Genomic DNA, 14504 nt, shown 5'->3' with positions numbered 1-14504 from the left:
TGTCTTTTCTGTTTTATCTGTTACTCTCCTCCCTGTCTATTAAGAGGAAGGTTAAGTATTTCCCACACAAAAGCCCAGGCATATTTCACATCCTGTGAAGCACTTCACAGCCCTGTGAACATCAAGCTTTGGTCTAGCAGCAGTGTACATATAGAATTATTTTTGAGCACTGTAATGTGGGTGTTATTAGCTCATTTTGCAGCCTGAAAACAGGCTATACATGTTTAACTAACTGGCCTAAGTTTACAAAGAACCCAGATTAAATCTGCTGTCTCAGGCCCCATATTCCATGTTCTTACCCACCTTATTGTCTCTGATCCCTTGATAAACTATTCAAAACCATGTGCTTCATAGCCTGACTTGGTGAAAACATTTCCACATTCTGCCTCAGTCTCTCCATTTTTATATTGGACAATTCATAATTCTAATGCTATGATTCTGAGAACAAAAATAGCCACGTATGAAAAACTTGGGAAATGACAACTTGGGAGTATTGTCCTTATCTGATCCTTCTAAGTGACTTAACATCAACATCTATAACCATTTAAAGAACAAAATCAAACACTTCTGGGATTAAAAAACCCTCAGCTCCCACAGGGGGAGAGGGCAATTAAAGGGTCTATAAATAGAGCGCAGAATTCCTGAGCAAAGCTTCTACAGCAGAGTTTCCATTTTAATATACACGCAAAGGCATAACATAAAGCTGGAAGTTCAGCCCACCAACAGAAACTAAGCCCTTGGTTTAGTCTCTTAATAAAAGAAGATGAGGGAGTGGAGCATTGTGAGATCTGGGGCTCAAGAGGAAACAGCAGCCCAGGGACTTGAGCTGAGTTGGCTGGGAGAAACTCCCACCAACACTAAAGCAGCAAGTTGCTCCAACCACAAAGCCCTCTCCAATTCATGGAAGCCAGGGGTCCTGCGGGAGGAGAATAACCATGAAGGGAGCAGAAAGTCATGAATCCAAGCGGTCAAGCCTCACTGTGGCCGTGGTATAGAGCACTTGGGAACTGTTGAGGCCTGGAAACCACCTGCAAAATGGAGGCCGATATCTGCATCTGTGTCTGCAAATGCACACCTGCACACACACACACACACACACACACACACTCTCACACACATGATTGTGTCCTGTCTCTATCAGACTCCTAAATTACTGTGACAAAGATAAGTTCAGATTTTAAGCAGGAGTTCCAAGCCAGAAATGATGAGATTCTCTGGGAAATAAAATAATGAAATCAAGATCCAAGCCTAAATAGAAAATTTGAATCTGATTTAAGGCAGAGTAAATGTTGAAATCCTTAAGCTTCCACAGAAAATTCACACTAAAAATATCAGAAGTCCTCATCTTCATGGTTTAAATCAAGGCAGCCGGGCAGTTGACAGAGGCAGAAGGACAGGTCTACAGGTCTCTCTCTCTCTCTCTCTCTCTCTCTCTCTCTCTCTCTCTCTCTCTCTCTCTCTCTCTCTCTCTCCTTCTCTCCCTCCCTCTCATTCTCAGCATCTAATTAGCACATATCTGTTTTGAGGATGTTTTAGAAGGGATATGACAAGAAACCTTTTCCACATGTATTGGACCACAGAGAGAGAGACTGTGCATTTCCCCCCAGATGTCTGAGAAACACTGTGGAGAAATGCTGATCTAAATCTGATCCAAGAAGATGGCCAGGAAGTAGGGATATAATACAGTTCAAATAAAATATGATCAGCAATTAGGTAAACCTCTGCACATATTGCTTTGGAACAGATGCTAATGAAGTAAAACGAAATGTTAAAGCCCCCAAGAGATCAAATAAATTAGTTGTTTCTTTTTGTGGCCAAACCTCCACTCTTAATTCTTATTGTTGGTGTCAGTAATGCCTGTCTTTGTCCATGGAGGTCTTGTGATACTGCAACAAAATTCCAGACAGACCTCAGTGATGTGGGTTCCATGATATATAGAATCATAAGAATAGAAAAGGTTTGATTTTAAAGTTAGAAGTAAAGAATAATGATCACAAAGGTCAGAGTTACACTTTGTTAGCGTCTCAATCCTCTACCTAACTGTCACATTACTCTTGCTTGGGGAAATGTATTTTTGATGGCATAAGCAAGTTGCCTTTTTAAGTATAGAAGAATCTGCTGTTTCCAATGCAGTTGGGTGGAGTTAATTACCCTGTTTTACAAAGGATTGAATTCTTTACATAGAAGCCCCTTTCCCACCAACTACTCCTACTGTGGGTCAAATAGCGGAAGTTTAAGTATATGCATCAACCACTGAGGGAAGGTTGGACAGGGCTCCATATCCAACATTTATCACTTCCTAAGCAGGTGATACCAGGGGGACGTGGCACAGTCCTGCCTTTGGAGGGCATGCTCCCAGGCAACACGGGGGATCAGATTTTCACAATACAGTGTGACAAGTGCACCAGGTATTAGTAAGGTAAAGAACAAGGTCAGCCTCACCTGTAAGGAAGAAGAATAACTAAAAGCAGAACTAAGAGTGTAATGGTTGGCTGGAAGGGTCAAGAAGCTAAACAGTTAGGGGACAATTCATAGCCCAGCCAGGTGACAAATGGCAGGTGATTGTGCTAACAATAAAGAGCCACTGAGGAGATAGAGCCGGAGAATTTGGGGACCAAAAAAGAAAGTTCAGGAAAGAAATGTGTTGACAAAGACTCCCACACTTATGGCTTGGACATAAACTAGATGGTTGGGCCATTGATATAAATAAGGTGTCCAGAAGAAAGGCCATTTTTTGATCTTTAAGTTATCTGCCAAAATATTGTTGATTTATTGAAAAACAAAAATTTCACAAACACACATACACACACAAAAATGATCAATAAATGATCAGATATTGCAAATGAATCATCTGCCTCTTTCTCTCTTTCACCATTTGGGCTTAAACAAAAGGCATTCAGCCACTTCAGGAAAAAAAAATGTAAATATTCAAAGAAGAAGCCACATGCAACTTTATGGGAGTAAAGGAGATAGGAAACAACTGGAGTCCTAGGAAAAGTGAAGAAAGTTACAGAGGAGGGGGCTGGCTACAAAACAAATTCACTGCTTTTCATTTTTGTTACCCCCCCCCAAAAAAAACCCTGTATCTATGATTTGAGGGGGTGGGTTGCATATATAAATATAAATTAAGTAAAATGAATGTTGTTTCCTAATTCTCAAATATGGATATCAAATGAATGATTTCAGTGCACTCATGAGTGTTAGACTAGAACTCAGAAAGCATGATGTTGCTCCCTCTACAACTGAGTTTCATGATTTGACACCAGGGCTACATGAACATTCTCTATCTCCATCCAGCTACCTGCAAATGCCATAATTTTACTCTTCTTTAAGGCTGAGTAATATTCCATTGTGTATATATACCACATTTTCTTTATCCATTCATCTATTGAAGGGCACCTAGGTTGGTTCCATAGCTTAACTGTTGTGAATTGAGCTGCTATGAACATTGATATAGCTGCCTCACAGTAATATACTGATTTTAAGCCTTTGGGTATTCACTGAGGCGTGGGCTGTGACTGGGTCAAATGGCGGTTCCATTGCAAGTTTTCTGAGGAGTTTCCATGCTGCTTTCCATAGTGGTTGCACAAATTTTCAGTCCCACCAGAAATGTATGAGTGTACCTTTTCACCACATCCTCACCAACATTTATTGTTGTTTATATTCTTGATGATTGCCATTCCGACTGGAGTGAGATACAATCTCAGTGTAGTTTTTTTATATATTTTTTCCAGATATTTATTTTTTAGTTGTAGTTGGACACAATAACTTTCTTTTTATTTATTTATTTGTATGTGGTGCTGAGAATCGAACCCATGGCCTCGCACGCACCAGGTGAATGCTCTACCGCTGAGCCACAACCCCAGCCCAGAATCTCAGTGTGGTTTTGATTTGCATTGCTCTCATTGCTAGGGATGTTGAACATTTTTCATATATATTGTATTTCTTCTGTGATGTGTCTGTTCAGTTCCTTTGCCCATTTATTGATCAGGTTAATTGTTTGTTTGTTTTTTTCAGTGTTAAGTTTTTTGAGTTCTATATAAAGAATCCTGGAGAGTCATGCTCTATCTGAGGGGCAGCTGGCAAAGATTTTTCTCCCATTCTGAAGGCTCTCTATTAACATTCTTGATTGTCTCCTTTGCTGTGAAGAAGCTTTTTGGTTTGAGGCCATCCCATTTATTGATTCTTGGTTTTACTTTTTGTGCTTTAGGAATCTTGTTGAGGAAGTTGGTTCCTAAGCCAACATGATGGAGTCTTTGGCCTCCATTTTTTTGTAGTATGTGTTTATGGTACCTTTGTCTGGGATGAGATGACTGTATTTATATGGGTTTGTCTCTGTGTCTTCTGTTTCACTGGTCTCTATGTCTGTTTTGGTCCCAATACCATGCTATTTTTGTTACGACAGAAAGTATAACTTAAGGTCTGGTATTGTGATGTCTCCTGCTTCACTTTTCCCACTAAGGCTTGCTTTGCCTTTTCTGGGCCTCTTATTTTTCCAAATAAATTTCATGATTGCTTTTTCCATTTCTATAAAGAATGTCTCTGAAATTCTAAATGGAGAAAAACTGAAAGCACTCCCTCTAAAAACTGGAACAAGGCATGGATGCTCTCTTTCACCACTTCTATTCAACATAGTCCTTGAAACTCTAGTCAGAGCAATTAGGTAAAATAAAGAAATTAAAGGAATACAAACAGGAAAAGAAGAGCTCAAACTACCCCTACTTGCCAATGATATGATTCTGTATTTAAAAGACCCAAAATTCTCCACCAGAAAACTTCTAGAACTCATTAACAAATTCAGCAAAGTAGATATAATTGACACCCATAAATCAATTATATTCTTATACACCAATGGTAAATCAGCTGAAAGAGAAATTAAGAAAAACAGCCTCAAAAATAAATAAAATACCTGGAAATAAATCTAACAAAATAGATGAAAGACCTCTATAATGAAACTGTAGAACACTAAATAAAGAAATTGAAGAAGACCTTAGAAGATGGAAAGATCTCTCATGTTCTTGGATAGGTAGAATTAATAGTGTCAAAATGTCCATACTACCAAAAGTTCTATGCATAATTAATGCAATTCCTATTAAAATTTCATTTTGCATGTAGTTTTAAAAGATAGATTTACAAGTAAAGCCGTGTTTATTTCGACCTCAAAAACTTAATGGAGGAGCTGGGGCAGGGGCTCAGTGGTAGCACACTTGCCCGCCATGTGTGAGGCACTGGGTTCGATTCTCAGCACCACATATAAATAAATAAAATAAAGGTCTATCACCAACTAAAAATATATATATATAAAAACTTAATGGAAAAATCAGGATATCAAAATATATTGTTTTTCCATATCTGGCCATCTTTTTTTTTGTAAATGATAACTGTATTCTTGTCATGGTCTGAAAAAAAATGGATTTTTTTTACACTAAATGTTTAATACTAAAGGTAGTAAACATTTTTTAAAAAGTAAAGATTAAGGTAGATTCAAATGCATTTTTAATTTTCTGGTGGCATTTGGGAATGATATGTACCTGGAAAGACTCCATTGGAAACAAAGTGGTAATGTATGGCACATAAATAACCCTGGAGAAATTCATTTTCTATTCACTAAAATCCCTAGACCAGTAGTCTTGTTTCCAAATATGAAAAGCCATTCCAATTCTAAATTGGCCTCCCCTTCTCCACAATAAAAATCATTCTAAAATGTTTGGCAGTGGGTGAACACAGTTGTACAATTCAGAGACCTTGGAGTTTAAGAATAAAACAGAACCCATTTTAAATTTGAACTTCAATTTTCAATTACATTGAATTATAACCCAGCTTATATGTCTTACCTGTGGAGACTGATTAGACATAATGTTGCCAAGGTTTTTTAGTACCATCCGCTATTGGTGTCCTGAGTGACCACTGGTAGAATCCACCTAGAAACTGGAGTATGTGTTCCAAGTCCTGCACAGGTGTGGTTGATGAAAGGCTAATTTTACAGTTTACGCAGTTGCCACTGGCAGAACACATTTTGAAAAGAGAAAACAAATACTTTAGTTCACTTTCAATTTACAGTCAATAAAGATCCTGAATGACACCTTAGCCTACCCAGAAATTCAAAGCAAGAGAAAGCTTTAAAATGCTTTTTACTTATGGCTGGCACCTGGTATGACAGTCTGGTTGACATTGCACATGCATGCTTACAGAGCATGTAGTATTTTTGTAAATCAGAAACAAAACCCATGAATAAGATTGTGCCATGATTTCTGAAACTGAATCATATTTGTATTATTTCTGTTATCCAAACTTGTTATATTTTTCTCTTCTGACAAGAGCATAGAATAAGTTTTAAGAACCCATTAACTATTTTCAACCTGTTTTAATGATGTAGAAATTATTGTATTTTAAAGAAACAGATAATTTGATCCAATTGAAGGGGAAAATGTTTTGTGTACTTTTCTGCTTTTCTCTACAATGTCCGCATAGAGAGTGACCACATGTCCTGGTTTGCAGAAATACCATCTCTTATATTAACTGTTGGAATGGACATCAGTGTTTGTGTCGTCTCTGAAATGCCTCAGGATAGTCGAAAAATTATTCAGCTATCCTTTCAATGCACAATTTGCCTCAATTCACTTAATTTCATGATGCCTCGTTTTCAACATTTTTATACAATAGCCATAATTACTTCTAAACTTTATATAAAGAATGGTGGGAGCATGAAAATTATCACCATTATTTTACAAATACAGAATTAATCCCCGTGGGGACAAAGGGCCAAAATGGACACCTTTTGTGGTTGCATTAATCTTTCTGGCAAGAAACTAGTATATAATTAAATAAACCTCTATAGCCAGAAAGAAAAATAATTTTGCATCTAAAAAGCCATCTGTTACCTGCTTATTACTCTGCAGCCAGAATCTAATAATCAGCCCCTATAAGAGAAGGACACATTGTTTTGCCAACCCCAAATTGCTATTTGAGGGATAGAACATGATTTGAATTAATTCTAATGATTCTCAGAAGAGGAGAGAAAAGGAGAAAAATGAAATATTTTCTTTACAGTGTTGTAAGGCACCTTTTATGATCATCTGCTCTTTTCTAAAGTATTTAGATTTTTCAGAATTGTCACAGTATCATTTTTCGTCATTTCTAAAGGACATAAAGAGATCACTCAACAAATATAAATTGAATGTTCACTAGGAACAGAGCCCCTTGACAGAGTAGGCATGTTCTTTTAAAGGGCTGATTGATGTAAATCACCAGGGTCCAGGTGTGAAGCTGAGCTCTGAGGCTCTTGGTTCCTGGTCAGACTCTGTAACAAGGACGTGGCCACCTTATTACTCTTGTGAAAAGATAGAGCTGCATCTGAGGTGCAGCTCTCAGAGTCACCCAAGCTACTTCTTACAATGCAGATTATGCCCACCAGCCTGGGATTTTTGTTCAGTGGATCTCAGGTGGCACCCAAGAACCTGAATTTTTTTATTAGTGCATTATAGCTATGCATTATATTGGGTTAATTCTGACATAATTATACAAGCGTGGAATCGAATTTGCCCCAATTCAGTCCCCAGTACTTCTCCTTTCCCTGCCTTTCTCCCTCCCCCTGTTTCCTGTTCTATACCCTACTAATTTGTCCTCTATGTACTTATAGTTTTTAGAAATTAGTCCAATTTGGATGTACATAAAGGTGAAACTCACTGTGGTGCATTCGTACACCTACATAGAAAAGTGAGGCCAGGCTCATTCCTCCAGTCCTCCTTGTCCTCGTTCCTCCTCCCTGTCCCTCCACCCCCTTCTTCTGCTCCATCCATCTCTCATCTATTTTCATGGTATTCCCTCCTCGGTTTTTTGCCCTTAATTTGGTCTAGCTTCTGCATGGGAGAGAAAACATCTGACCCTTGCCTTTCTGGGTCTCACTGATTTCAGGAGCATGATGAGGAACATGTATTTTAATGACCAGCCTCAGAGGATTCATGGCCAGTAGTAGGACATTGTCCACCATTTAGGAAACATGATCCTCATGGCACATAAGCCTTTTACCACGTTGGCTCTGGCTCTCTTTCTCATGTTGAAACTCGTAGAGGCAGAGAGGGCAAGCATCAGCGCTCCCCGAGCAGACACATAAGGAGTGAAATGCACGTCAGAGAGGGATTGCTGGTTGGAAAAATCAACCAGCTGAGCAAGCAGTTGCTCAAGACTGACAGTATTTAACTTGGAAGTATGCTGTGACCGTCTCCATCTGAAAGGATCCAGAGTTGGTCCTAGGAAACACATGCTGTGGGCCAGGAAGTCACTAGGGAGAACTGGGGCCATTGACTGACTTAGGCAGAGTTGTTGCCTGTGATTGAGTTTGCAGCAGCAGATCATTTCAGCTTAGTCTCTGGACAAAGAGGAGCTGTAGTCATAATTATAGTAGTTTTTAATAATCTTCTTAGAGTGACTGTGTGGGCTGGCACAAAGAATAGAGAATGAATTTCTATGCATAACATTTCCAAAATGCCATAACTCTGTAAGAAAAAATGGTTATGTTTGTAAAATGTACTGGCTTTCTCAGAAGCAGAAAAATTGCATATTTACAAGGGTTCTTAAGAGTCATTTTGTCCAATCCTAATTCTTACCTACCCACCACCCGATACAGGAAACTTAGCAAATAAATTCAGAAGTAATTTGAATAAAATGAGTTTTTTATAATAAAACCTAATATATTTCTCCAAAACTCTATCTTTATAAATCAAGGAAAACAAGTTGTTATCAGCAATTGTTGTGAATGTAAATTAAGCATGGAATCAAACTTCCTGAGAATGCTGATATTTAAAGCAAACATTTATTGAGTTCTTGCTCTACACTAGGTTCTTCACAGAAATTATCTAATTGAGCCTAGTGAACTTGGTATTAATTAGATAGTGGAAGAAATTTAAAAGTATTACATTATTCAGTTGAGATGCCACAGCTAACACATGGCAGAAAAAAATTCAAAACCAGATCTGACTCATGAACAGAAACAAAAACACCATCAGTATATCCAGAACGATGATCAGATGTGTTTTTAAAAATATATGTGCTGATGGGGCTGGGGATGTGGCTCAAGCGGTAGCGCACTCGCCTGGCATGCGTGCGGCCCGGGTTCGATCCTCAGCACCACATACCAACAAAAGATGTTGTGTCCGCTGAGAACTAAAAAATAAATATTAAAAAAAAAATTCTCTCTATCTCTCTCTCCTCTCTCACTCTCTCTTAAAAAAAATGAATCTTTAAAAAAAATATATATATATGTGCTGAGGATTGTGGCACACACCTATAATCCCAGCAATTTGGCAGGCTGAGACAGAAGGATCACAAGTTCAAGGCCAGCCTGGGAAACTTAGTGAGATCCTCTCTCAAAAATAGAAAGGACTGAGGATATTGCTCAATGGTAAAGCACCCATGGGTTCAATCTCCAGTGCCAAGAGAGGGGAAAAAAAAGTCTGCAATCATTAAACAATTCACAAATTAGCTGAATGGACTTTTCAACTCGGGCATATTCAGTTTGAAATCTTCCTTGTACCACGTGTGGAATCTAGGTCAGAAGCTGAGCATCTCCTTGCAAAATCTGACAAATATATACAACAGGAAGGAAGGAAAGAAGAGAGAGATGGAGGGAGGGAGGGAGGGAGAAAGGCAAAGGAAGGGAAGGGAGGGGAGGAGAGGGGAGGGGAGGGGAGGAGAGGAGTAGTTCTCTACCAATATAAGAAAGTGCCATATTTGGTTTTGGCCAGCAAATTTGAGGATTAACATATCTCAGATTCAGTTGAGCCTGTGGCCTATTGTGAATGGCATGAATGATATGTGTGAGGATACACACTTATCATGGTTAAGCAGAGGACTACCCATAGCAGGAATAGACAATGAGTGAATCATGAATTACTGCATCTGTGTTCCACTAAAAACTGCAGATCAGGGAGTTTGCAGATAGAAATTATGTGGCAGTAACCTCAAATCCCATTCAGTTTTCTCAATGTTCAATAGCTAAATCTGAGATCCAAATAAAGAAAATGATTTTACCAAGATTACATGAGGCGTCGGCACTAGTCCTGGGACAAGAATAAAGCTTTGTAGCTCTGAGCCATGTTCCATTCGTGTGCATGTAGCTCATAAAGCCTCTGTACTGGTTTGGCAGGGTTTTTGTTTCTTTGTTTGTTTGTTTATAAAAGAATCTTGGGCTACTTTGAGCAACCTATCTCAAGAAAATTATCCAACTGTGGTTGGTCCTGGGGGAGGATGAGAAGGCCATATTGGAAAAGATAAGGTCTGAGGCATTTTGTTGTTGTTGTTGTCTTTATTTTTCTCTCACAATGGCACAAGATTTAAAGTAACCATTAAAAAAAAAAGCCTCTTTGTCTTATCCTTTAAGTCTTTGCTCCAACATCACATTTACTTTAAGACCTGACCTAATAAGAGGCTTTTTTTTTTTAATGGTTACTTTAAATTGACTCCCTTGCCCCAAATCTCCCATCCCCCTTCTCCTGTTATATTAGGAGGCTACAATTTTCTAACACATGGCCCAGTTCACTTGTGTTTCCTGTTCCTTACTGCATTCCCATCACCTAGAACAACTCTAGGTACATATTAAGGGCTTCGTAATGCTCACTGAACAAATTAGTAGATGAATGAGCCTCAAAACGAGCAGACTAGGGTATTGAATTAAGGTGTGACCTTTATGTTCTACTGATTTAAAGTAAAATTTAGAAAGCAAATGTAAATCTCTTGAGAATATGCTAGGTGGCAGAAAAACAATACTCACAGAGAAACGCATACATAAAGGGGAACTGGGTACAACTACATACCAGAAAAAAAGATCGTCAAAGGAGGAAGGGGGTGAGCTTTAGGTGTTTTTGTTTTCCATTTTCAAATATATTTTGTTTCATTAAAGCAAGGTGAAGAGAAAGGAAAGTAGGGGAGAGGTGAGAACCTCAGTCAGGGAACTTCTGGCCCCCTTACTTGAGCTCCTCTGCTCCTTGTCTGAACCCTCGTCATCTTTGTCTAAAATGAAGATAAAACATTTTAGCCAAGGAGCTGAGGAAGGCTCAGTTTTCCTCCCATTTCCAGAAACATGTGCTTTGCAGGATTGCAAGTTAACACATTGAGTTTTGTCTAACTACACTGCTTTGCTCACATTCCCCATCTTTGTAGACTCCTGGATTTCCTTTTCCTCCTCTCCGGGCTCATCTGTCTTGTTGCTGTACTTTTATTGAGGGGAGGAGAAGCGTCCCTGTTCCTTTTTTCTTTTGTTAATTAATTTATTTAATTTTTGAAATGGATCGATAAAAACATGACGTGACGTTAGGAGTAGCTGTACACTGTGCAATGTTTAGGTCAGGGCCGACAGGTCTTCCTCCTCCAACATTTATCACTTATGGCAAAAGCATTCAAAATGCTTTCTTTCAGCTTTTGGAAATATCCAGCCCATGATCATCGTGGTGACCCCGTGGTGCAGTACACACCAGAAAGTCTGGCTCACGTCGGTCCCCACTCGTGCCCCCTGCTCTCTCTCTCCCTGCTCTACCCCTCACCCCCAGTAACCACCGTAGTCCTCTCCACCTCCACTTGTTTTCAAAGCCTTGGTTTGTCCTGTACTCATGCCTCTCTCCTCCTACTCCCCAGTTTGTGTGTGGGCACTTCCCTGAACAAATAAAGCTATGGTGCAGAGAGAATTCAAGGCCAGCAAGATCCAGAACAGCAAAGGCCTCCCTAACCACCATCCTCCTTTCCTGCCTTTTCTGAGCATCTGGAGCTGCATGCTGGGGAACCTGTGCTGCCTACCACTGTCCACAGTGCCCAGAGGGCCCCTCCTTCCCTCCTCCTGATTCATGACAGAGACCATCATAGCCCGAATTCCTGACAGTGCAAAGAATTTATTGTCTTCCACTAGTGCAAGAATATAGGGTGTCCTTTTGTCCTAATTGACAGCTTTTTAACCCCCAGAATCATAGGATGTTAGAATTGAAAGGAGTCTTAAAAGCCTCCTAGTGAAATCTCCATTATAAATTCCTGGTCATTAAAGCAATAAAGTATTTGCTATCAATAAGTACTATAAACTCAGCCATTGTGTACCACCACAGGATAGTTACTTTGGGCTATTCGCTTGGGTGTTTTGAAACAGTTTTCAGTTATCTTTTTTTCACATCTATTATAAAATCTATGAATCATTGTCAAGAAGGCTGTGGGCTCAGCAGGTAACCAGGACCAATGGAAAACCCATTTCAGGCTGACAAGGGCACTGATGCAAAAAAGAAAAAGATCAGTTACTCAAGCAAGAGCAAGAAGAAATTGGGCTAAAATTATGACAAAAGAATTGCACATCAATAGCAACATCCTTCACCACTAAGACCGGTAGGTAACAGAAGAGTTGCCAAGGAAGCCGGGAGAAGGATGCTCCCCAAGTTAGCAACGTATCCGGTGTGAGTCAATGGTGATTGGATTAGGGTTTTCCTGATGGAGTAAAATAGAATAAATATGTTAAATGAGTCCTCTTCCATGCATCTGGAAAAGGATAAATTTCCATTTCATTGGAAAACGTAAAGCGACTATAGAGAGAAAGCCCCTTGTCTACCTTTAAAAAGGCAAAAGATTTATATGATCTTAGAGAAACTCCAGTGTTCCTCACCCAATTTAGAATCACTAGCAGCCACCATAATGCCACCTGGGGATTAGAACTGTCTTCATGGTCCATTGTGCCAAAACAGCTCATTTTTTTTTTATGATAATTTTTATAATTGTCTTTTTCTCCCTTTCAGGCTTGTAAATTTTATAGTTCCCAATGGTACGTGGTAAACTACAAATATGAACAATATTCTGGAGACATTCGACAGCTACCCCGGTAAGAACCTGTGATAAGGACTGTGGGAAATTTCAGCAGGGGTGACATCTTCTGGTTTTACCTCTTTAACAATTGGCTTGGTCCACTGCAAATGGATTGCAGGGGAAGCCACAGAAGCAAGAGACAGAGGCTCGTTATTTTGGAGTTGCCTTACCATGAAGAGCAAAGCACTGTTCCTCCGAAACAGCAAATCTTTTTTCCCCCCAACACTGGACGTTGACTTCTACCAAATTTCTAGATGTTCTTCTAGACTCAGTCATTCCAGATGGGTAATTCTGGGAACTTGCTGTTGGGAAGATACTGCCACACTCTGGGCCCTCCTAAGTAATTATGACATTCAAAACCTCTGAGTATTAGTCACATGCTTTTTGTAGATACCATTGAAAAGCAAAGCATTTTTTTACCATCCAGACTTCCTCTTTCTGAGAATAGTTCTGAGAAGTGGTTACAACTTAGAAATCATGTCCAACCAATTGGAAGACTGTGCATCAAGTGAGGAGAGGTATCATAGCAGCATTGAGCTCCCTCTCCAAAAAAATGTCTTCCCAAGGTCACTTCAGTGACTTTGTTCCCAAACACCATTTATACTTTCTTACATCCATGATGTAATAAAGAAAAGGAGAAAGTAAAATAATGTACATTTCCAGGAGTCTTCCGGTACTGAAATCACAGAGGAAGCTTGTCCACTAGCGGCAGGTACAGGCCCTCATTGTCAAACTGGGATTCTCATAGAGCATGCAGATTCTTCTCGTGAGAACAAATATTCTCGAGAATTTCCCTTACTTTAACTGAAGGAAGTGGAAATTGATACCAAGAAGGGGAAGAGTAAGGCTGCCACAAGTTAGAAACATGAATTAACGTGTATATATTCAAAATGAAAATAAGAAGTTCCAGAAGACAATCCTGTAGCATGCACCCAAGAATAATGAAGACTGTAACGTCGAACAGAAGAATTCTGTTTTTACAAGGTTTTGCCAAGCTAAGCACTCCCTCCTAAAGACTGTGCATATTTAGGTCAGTGGTGGAAACAGATTAATTTACTTGGGCCTTCTGAGGCTAGTAGAGGTAAATCATTTTCATACCTCCTGGATTAGAATTTCCATATGTCTGCTACTAATTTAAACTGATCATTTCTTTTTATGGTTTGCTGAGGCTGCAAAATACCAATGTGCAATCATAAAAAAGTGAAAAAAGAGGTGGATATATTTTAAATTTAAAAATGCATTTTTTGTCTTTTAAGAACCCTGCTTCTTTAAAAATAAATTGCTCATAAGAAGAAACTAGAAAGATACAGTATTTCTAGCTAAAAAGCAAAATATAAACCATAAAAGGTAAAATATAAACATAAATAAATATCAACACTGAACTTGGAGTTCCCAGGTGATCAGAGCAGCATAAAAAGCTTATACCACTGACTTCATTTAACCCATAGGTAAAGTACAGAGATCTGTGACACATGAAATATTTTTTAACCATAGTAGATTTGATATAAAAAAGGAAATTTCCTAAACTTATATTTTTTGACTAAAGATCAAATAAGGTATGGCCAGCCTAGCTGGGCTGAGTTAGGACAGAATAATTTTGTAAAGGACAAAAGAATGTTTCTTGAGTGTCTACAGTGAGTGAGTTAGAATATGGTGGATGCCATAAGTATGTTATC

The 14504-nt window shown here is 39.0% G+C and overlaps 1 protein-coding gene across 1 annotated transcript in view; it reads left to right on the top strand.

The window, feature by feature from the left end:
- Dock10 (dedicator of cytokinesis 10) overlaps positions 1 to 14504 on the top strand; it is a 194541-nt gene that overhangs the window by 71163 nt on the left and 108874 nt on the right. The window contains exon 4 of the mRNA XM_077799593.1: positions 12762 to 12844. Within this exon, the coding sequence (XP_077655719.1) occupies positions 12762 to 12844 (83 nt within the window). The remainder of the gene's footprint in view (positions 1 to 12761; positions 12845 to 14504) is intronic.

Source organism: Urocitellus parryii, chromosome 1 (assembly GCF_045843805.1).
Source record: "Urocitellus parryii isolate mUroPar1 chromosome 1, mUroPar1.hap1, whole genome shotgun sequence".
Lineage (NCBI taxonomy): Eukaryota > Metazoa > Chordata > Mammalia > Rodentia > Sciuridae > Urocitellus > Urocitellus parryii.
Note: the sequence above shows the minus strand (reverse complement) of the source record. Positions and strands in the feature narration are given on the sequence as shown.